This window comes from Salvelinus alpinus, chromosome 1 (assembly GCF_045679555.1).
Source record: "Salvelinus alpinus chromosome 1, SLU_Salpinus.1, whole genome shotgun sequence".
Taxonomy (NCBI): domain Eukaryota; kingdom Metazoa; phylum Chordata; class Actinopteri; order Salmoniformes; family Salmonidae; genus Salvelinus; species Salvelinus alpinus.
Window position 1 is genome coordinate 117540613 of NC_092086.1, and position 8788 is coordinate 117549400.

An 8788-nucleotide genomic window follows, 5' to 3' on the forward strand; every position below is an offset into this window, starting at 1 on the left:
GACAACAGACAGAACTCTCTCTCCTGTGTGTTTGTTTTAGTGAGACAACAGACAGAACTCTCTCCTGTGTGTTTGTGTTTTAGTGGGACAACAGACAGAACTCTCTCCTGTGTGTTTGTTTTAGTGAGACACCAGACAGAACTCTCTCCTGTGTGTTTGTTTTAGTGAGACAACAGACAGAACTCTCTCCTGTGTGTTTGTTTTAGTGAGACAACAGACAGAACTCTCTCCTGTGTGTTTGTGTTTTAGTGGGACAACAGACATAACTCTCTCCTGTGTGTTTGTGTTTTAGTGGGACAACAGACAGAACTCTCTCCTGTGTATTTGTTTTAGTGGGACAACAGACAGAACTCTCTCCTGTGTGTTTGTTTTAGTGGGACAACAGACAGAACTCTCTCCTGTGTGTTTGTTTTAGTGGGACAACAGACATAACTCTCCTGTGTGTGTGTTTTAGTGAGACAACAGACATAACTCTCTCCTGTGTGTTTGTGTTTTAGTGGGACAACATACAGAACTCTCTCCTGTGTGTTTGTTTTAGTGAGACAACAGACAGAACTCTCTCCTGTGTGTTTGTTTTAGTGGGACAACAGACAGAACTCTCTCCTGTGTGTTTGTTTTAGTGAGATAACAGACAGAACTCTCTCCTGTGTGTTTGTTTTAGTGAGACAACAGACAGAACTCTCTCCTGTGTGTTTGTTTTAGTGAGACAACAGACAGAACTCTCTCCTGTGTGTTTGTTTTCGTGAGACAACAGACAGAACTCTCTCTCCTGTGTGTTTGTTTTAGTGAGACAACAGACAGAACTCTCTCCTGTGTGTTTGTGTTTTAGTGGGACAACAGACAGAACTCTCTCCTGTGTGTTTGTTTTAGTGGGACAACAGACAGAACTCTCTCCTGTGTGTTTGTGTTTTAGTGGGACAACAGACAGAACTCTCTCCTGTGTGTTTGTTTTAGTGAGACAACAGACAGAACTCTCTCCTGTGTGTGTGTTTGTTTTAGTGAGACAACAGACATAACTCTCTCCTGTGTGTTTGTTTTAGTGAGACAACAGACAGAACTCTCTCCTGTGTGTTTGTTTTAGTGAGACAACAGACAGAACTCTCTCCTGTGTGTTTGTTTTAGTGAGACAACAGACAGAACTCTCTCCTGTGTGTTTGTTTTAGTGAGACAACAGACAGAACTCTCTCCTGTGTGTTTGTTTTAGTGGGACAACAGACAGAACTCTCTCCTGTGTGTTTGTTTTAGTGAGACAACAGACAGAACTCTCTCCTGTGTGTTTGTTTTAGTGAGACAACAGACAGAACTCTCTCCTGTGTGTTTGTTTTAGTGAGACAACAGACAGAACTCTCTCCTGTGTGTTTGTGTTTTAGTGGGACAACAGACAGAACTCTCTCCTGTGTGTTTGTGTTTTAGTGGGACAACAGACAGAACTCTCTCCTGTGTGTTTGTTTTAGTGAGACAACAGACAGAACTCTCTCCTGTGTGTTTGTTTTAGTGAGACAACAGACAGAACTCTCTCCTGTGTGTTTGTTTTAGTGAGACAACAGACAGAACTCTCTCCTGTGTGTTTGTTTTAGTGAGACAACAGACAGAACTCTCTCCTGTGTGTGTGTTTGTTTTAGTGAGACAACAGACAGAACTCTCTCTCCTGTGTGTTTGTTTTAGTGAGACAACAGACAGAACTCTCTCCTGTGTGTTTGTGTTTTAGTGGGACAACAGACAGAACTCTCTCCTGTGTGTTTGTTTTAGTGAGACAACAGACAGAACTCTCTCCTGTGTGTTTGTTTTAGTGAGACAACAGACAGAACTCTCTCCTGTGTGTTTGTTTTAGTGAGACAACAGACAGAACTCTCTCCTGTGTGTTTGTTTTAGTGAGACAACAGACAGAACTCTCTCCTGTGTCTGTGTTTGTTTTAGTGAGACAACAGACAGAACTCTCTCCTGTGTCTGTGTTTGTTTTAGTGAGACAACAGACATAACTCTCTCCTGTGTGTTTGTTTTAGTGGGACAACAGACAGAACTCTCTCCTGTGTCTGTGTTTGTTTTAGTGAGACAACAGACAGAACTCTCTCCTGTGTGTTTGTTTTAGTGAGACAACAGACAGAACTCTCTCCTGTGTGTTTGTTTTAGTGGGACAACAGACAGAACTCTCTCCTGTGTGTTTGTTTTAGTGAGACAACAGACAGAACTCTCTCCTGTGTGTGTGTTTGTTTTAGTGAGACAACAGACAGAACTCTCTCTCCTGTGTGTTTGTTTTAGTGAGACAACAGACAGAACTCTCTCCTGTGTGTGTGTTTGTTTTAGTGAGACAACAGACAGAACTCTCTCTCCTGTGTGTTTGTTTTAGTGAGACAACAGACAGAACTCTCTCCTGTGTGTTTGTTTTAGTGAGACAACAGACAGAACTCTCTCCTGTGTGTTTGTGTTTTAGTGGGACAACAGACAGAACTCTCTCCTGTGTGTTTGTTTTAGTGAGACAACAGACAGAACTCTCTCCTGTGTGTTTGTTTTAGTGAGACAACAGACAGAACTCTCTCCTGTGTGTGTGTTTGTTTTAGTGAGACAACAGACAGAACTCTCTCTCCTGTGTGTTTGTTTTAGTGAGACAACAGACAGAACTCTCTCCTGTGTGTTTGTTTTAGTGGGACAACAGACAGAACTCTCTCTCCTGTGTGTTTGTTTTAGTGAGACAACAGACAGAACTCTCTCCTGTGTGTGTGTTTGTTTTAGTGAGACAACAGACAGAACTCTCTCTCCTGTGTGTTTGTTTTAGTGAGACAACAGACAGAACTCTCTCCTGTGTGTTTGTTTTAGTGGGACAACAGACAGAACTCTCTCCTGTGTGTGTGTTTGTGTTTTAGTGGGACAACAGACAGAACTCTCTCCTGTGTGTTTGTTTTAGTGAGACAACAGACAGAACTCTCTCCTGTGTGTTTGTTTTAGTGAGACAACAGACAGAACTCTCTCCTGTGTGTTTGTTTTAGTGAGACAACAGACAGAACTCTCTCCTGTGTGTTTGTTTTAGTGGGACAACAGACATAACTCTCTCCTGTGTGTTTGTTTTAGTGGGACAACAGACATAACTCTCTCCTGTGTGTTTGTTTTAGTGGGACAACAGACATAACTCTCTCCTGTGTGTTTGTGTTTTAGTGGGACAACAGACATAACTCTCTCCTGTGTATTTGTTTTAGTGGGACAACAGACAGAACTCTCTCCTGTGTGTTTGTTTTAGTGGGACAACAGACAGAACTCTCTCCTGTGTGTTTGTTTTAGTGGGACAACAGACATAACTCTCCTGTGTTTGTGTTTTAGTGAGACAACAGACATAACTCTCTCCTGTGTGTTTGTGTTTTAGTGGGACAACATACAGAACTCTCTCCTGTGTGTTTGTTTTAGTGAGACAACAGACAGAACTCTCTCCTGTGTGTTTGTTTTAGTGGGACAACAGACAGAACTCTCTCCTGTGTGTTTGTTTTAGTGAGATAACAGACAGAACTCTCTCCTGTGTGTTTGTTTTAGTGAGACAACAGACAGAACTCTCTCCTGTGTGTTTGTTTTAGTGAGACAACAGACAGAACTCTCTCCTGTGTGTTTGTTTTAGTGAGACAACAGACAGAACTCTCTCTCCTGTGTGTTTGTTTTAGTGAGACAACAGACAGAACTCTCTCCTGTGTGTTTGTGTTTTAGTGGGACAACAGACAGAACTCTCTCCTGTGTGTTTGTTTTAGTGGGACAACAGACAGAACTCTCTCCTGTGTGTTTGTGTTTTAGTGGGACAACAGACAGAACTCTCTCCTGTGTGTTTGTTTTAGTGAGACAACAGACAGAACTCTCTCCTGTGTGTGTGTTTGTTTTAGTGTTACAACAGACATCACTCTCTCCTGTGTGTTTGTTTTAGTGAGACAACAGACAGAACTCTCTCCTGTGTGTTTGTTTTAGTGGGACAACAGACAGAACTCTCTCCTGTGTGTTTGTTTTAGTGAGACAACAGACAGAACTCTCTCCTGTGTGTTTGTTTTAGTGAGACAACAGACAGAACTCTCTCCTGTGTGTTTGTTTTAGTGAGACAACAGACAGAACTCTCTCCTGTGTGTTTGTTTTAGTGGGACAACAGACAGAACTCTCCTGTGTGTTTGTTTTAGTGAGACAACAGACAGAACTCTCTCCTGTGTGTTTGTTTTAGTGAGACAACAGACAGAACTCTCTCCTGTGTGTTTGTTTTAGTGAGACAGCAGACAGAACTCTCTCCTGTGTGAGTGTGAGTTGGTGTGTTTGTTTTACTGAGACAACAGACAGGTATTGTGTCTGCGTCGTGGGTGCTCTGGTGTATATCGCGATACACGTTAGTATCGTTGCAAGGAAACAAAACACAAAGCAGATTTAACTTCTTTAGGAAAAACAGCCCTGATGTTGGAAACAAACACCATTATGTTGTCATCCAGAGTCACATTAGTTGTTTTTCTTGTTTACTACTGACCTCTAGCCCAGAGAGGTTATTTTCCAAGCTATAGTACACAATATTGTATATGCAGCAGGTTTGTAAAGGACCAAAGAAAATGGTCTGCTTCGTGTTTTCATTTTTGCCATGGAAAAAATATTGCGATACCCAGACCTGTCAATTTGTAGTTTAATCTGTAGACATTACGAGACTCAGACCTGTGGATGTAGTTTAATCTGTAGACATTAAGAGACTCAGACCTGTGGATGTAGTTTAATCTGTAGACATTAAGAGACTCAGACCTGTGGATGTAGTTTAATCTGTAGACATTAAGAGACTCAGACCTGTGGATGTAGTTTAATCTGTAGACATTACGAGACTCAGACCTGTGGATGTAGTTTAATCTGTAGACATTAAGAGACTCAGACCTGTGGATGTAGTTTAATCTGTAGACATTAAGAGACTCAGACCTGTGGCTGTAGTTTAATCTGTAGACATTAAGAGACTCAGACCTGTGGATGTAGTTTAATCTGTAGACATTAAGAGACTCAGACCTGTGGATGTAGTTTAATCTGTAGACATTAAGAGACTCAGACCTGTGGATGTAGTTTAATCTGTAGACATTAAGAGACTCAGACCTGTGGATGTAGTTTAATCTGTAGATATTAAGAGACTCAGACCTGTGGATGTAGTTTAATCTGTAGACATTACGAGACTCAGACCTGTGGATGTAGTTTAATCTGTAGACATTACGAGACTCAGACCTGTGGATGTAGTTTAATCTGTAGACATTAAGAGACTCAGACCTGAGGATGTAGTTTAATCTGTAGACATTAAGAGACTCAGACCTGAGGAAGTAGTTTAATCTGTAGACATTAAGAGACTCAGACCTGTGGATGTAGTTTAATCTGTAGACATTTAGAGACTAAGACCTGTGGATGTAGTTTAATCTCTAGACATTAAGAGACTCAGACCTGTGGATGTAGTTTAATCTGTAGACATTAAGAGAATCAGACCTGTGGATGTAGTTTAATCTGTAGACATTAAGAGACTAAGGACTGTGGATGTAGTTTAATCTGTAGACATTAAGAGACTCAGACCTGTGGATGTAGTTTAATCTGTAGACATTACGAGACTCAGACCTGTTGATGTAGTTTAATCTCTAGACAGTAAAAGACTCAGACCTGTGGATGTAGTTTAATCTGTAGACATTACGAGACTCAGACCTGTGGATGTAGTTTAATCTGTAGACATTAAGAGACTCAGACCTGTGGATGTAGTTTAATGACAATTAAGTGATAATGCCAGAGAAGATGGTATTTGGAGGTTATATTGGCATGGGTGTTTTTAGGTAAACCGTGCCAATATATCCTCCAAACACCGGCTTCTAGGGCATTATCACTTTTATACAACGGGTTACCAACATACTCAAATAATGATCGACATATTTTCATAAACTTTACTAATTCATCCTTCCACGAGATATAGTCCCGACACAAATCTAAGGTTGTTACCCAAGCCAGCTGGCTGTTCGTTCAGTCGGTTGCCAGAGACACGACCCAGACACGACTTTGTCTTTTTGTTCTGTATCTTTGGACGCGACCCAGTCGTTCGTTCTAAATGTTACATTGCCATACTGGCTAGCCGACTTTGGCTAACACAGTCACGTCACACAGTGCAGCCAGGGAAACAGCTAATTAGCTGCATTTTCATTTGTTTAAGCTGTTTTCTAAAGACATTTATTTGGACACATCTTTAACGATCAGCTAATGAGGCGCGATTTCACTTGGCATAGAAAATGTGCTCACTCCTCTGTTCAGAGGAGCTAGCCAACAACACAGCCAACAACACAGCCAACAACACGGCCAACAACACGGCCAACAACACGGCCAACAACACAGCCAACAACACAGCCAACAACACAGTTAACAACACAGCCAACAACACAGCCAACAACACAGCCAACAACACAGTTAACAACACAGCCAACAACACAGCCAACAACACAGACAACAACACAGACAACAACACAGACAACAACACAGCCAACAACACAGCCAACAACACAGTTAACAACACAGCCAACAACACAGCCAACAACACGGCCAACAACACGGCCAACAACACGGCCATCAACACGGCCAACAACACGGCCAACAACACGGCTAACAACACGGCTAACAACACGGCCAACAAAACGGCCAACTACACGGCCAACAACACAGCCAACAACCCAGCCAACAACACAGCCAACAACACAGCCAACAACACAGTCAACAACACAGCCAAAAACACAGCCAACAACACAGCCAACAACACAGCCAACAACACAGCCAACAACACAGCCAACAACACAGCCAACAACACAGCCAACAACACGGCCAGCAACACGGCCAACAACACGGCCATCAACACGGCCAACAACACGGCCAACAACACGGCTAACAACACGGCTAACAACACGGCCAACAAAACGGCCAACTACATGGCCAACAACACAGCCAACAACACAGCCAACAACACAGCCAACAACACAGCTAACAACACGGCCAACAACACGGCCAACAACACGGCCAACTACACGGCCAACAACACGGCCAACAACACGGCCAACAACACGGCCAACAACACAGCCAACAACACAGCCAACAACACAGTCAACAACACGGCCAACAACACGGCCAACAACACGGCCAACAACACGGCCAACAACACGGCCAACAACACAGCCAACAACACAGCCAACAACACAGTCAACAACACAGCCAACAACACAGCCAACAACACAGCCAACAACATCAGTTCAAACTGAAACAGGAAAGACTGTAAATTAGCTGCTCTTTTTCTTTCACCTGTTTTCTATTGACATTTATTTGTTTGTATCAATAAAAATGATGCTGATTCATGATTTCAACTGGCTGAGAAACGCTGCCTCTCTCTCTTGTCCCGACCCCCGACCCCTGACTCCCGACCCCCGACCCCCGACTCCCGACCCCCGACTCCCGACCCCCAACTCCCAAACCCCGACCCCCGACCCCCGACTCCCGACCCCCGACTCCCGACCCCCGACTCCCGACCCCCGACCCCCGACTCCCGACCCCCGACTCCCGACCCCCGACTCCCGACCCCTGACTCCCGACTCCCGACCCCCGACCCCCGACTCCCGACCCCCGACTCCCGACCCCCGACTCCCGACTCCCGACCCCTGACTCCCGACCCCTGACTCCCGACCCCCGACCCCTGACTCCCGACCACTGACTCCCGACCCCCGACCCCTGACTCCCGACCACTGACTCCCGACCCCCGACCCCCGACTCCCGACTCCCGACCCCCGACTCCCGACCCCCGACCCCTGACTCCCGACCCCCGACCCCTGACTCCCGACCCCTGACTCCCGACCACTGACTCCCGACCCCTGACTCCCGACCACTGACCCCTGACTCCCGACCCCCGACTCCCGACCCCCGACTCCCGACCCCGACTCCCGACCCCCGACTCCCGACTCCCGACCCCCGACTCCCGACCCCCGACTCCCGACCCCTGACTCCCGACCCCTGACTCCCGACTCCCGACCCCTGACTCCCGACCCCTGACTCCCGACCCCCGACTCCCGACCCCCGACTCCCGACCCCCGACTCCCGACTCCCGACTCCCGACCCCCGACTCCCGACCCCTGACTCCCGACCCCCGACTCCCGACCCCCGACTCCCGACCCCTGACTCCCGACCCCCGACTCCCGACCCCCGACCCCCGACTCCCGACCCCCGACTCCCGACCCCTGACTCCCGACCCCCGACTCCCGACCCCCGACTCCCGACCCCCGACTCCCGACCCCCGACCCCCGACTCCCGACCCCCGACTCCCGACCCCCGACCCCTGACTCCCGACCCCTGACTCCCGACCCCCGACTCCCGACCCCCGACTCCCGACCCCCGACTCCCGACCCCCGACTCCCGACTCCCGACCCCCGACTCCCGACTCCCGACCCCCGACTCCCGACCCCCGACTCCTGACTCCCGACCCCGACTCCCGACTCCCGACCCCTGACTCCCGACCCCCGACTCCCGACACGTTCATTACTATGAGACAGCTGGAGATCCAATTTCAATATTCAAGCAATGTTACAAATGTTGGAGAGACAGGTTTATTCAAATCTCCACTGTTGGAAACGAATTGCTAGTCTAAAAGCAATGGGAGATAATGTCTAAAACATTTTTACAGTTTTACAAGTCTATACATTGTCTGGCTGGGCATTTTAACGTCATAGAGACAGCCGGTGGTAACTTGTGGAATAGACACTGGCTAGAATGGGGTTATAACCAATCAGCATTCAGGATTAGACCCAGCCGT

At 46.7% G+C, this 8788-nt stretch overlaps 2 protein-coding genes across 3 annotated transcripts in view; one reads left to right on the top strand and one right to left on the bottom strand.

Annotated features, from left to right (window-relative positions):
• Nucleotides 1–8788, top strand: part of LOC139539673 (phospholipid phosphatase-related protein type 1) — a 149031-nt gene that overhangs the window by 32626 nt on the left and 107617 nt on the right. The window lies entirely within an intron of this gene.
• On the bottom strand, nucleotides 7349–8515 carry LOC139567689 (spidroin-1-like). Its single transcript, XM_071389102.1, has one exon. It carries the CDS (start codon nucleotides 8513–8515, stop codon nucleotides 7349–7351), a length of 1167 nt encoding a protein of 388 aa, XP_071245203.1.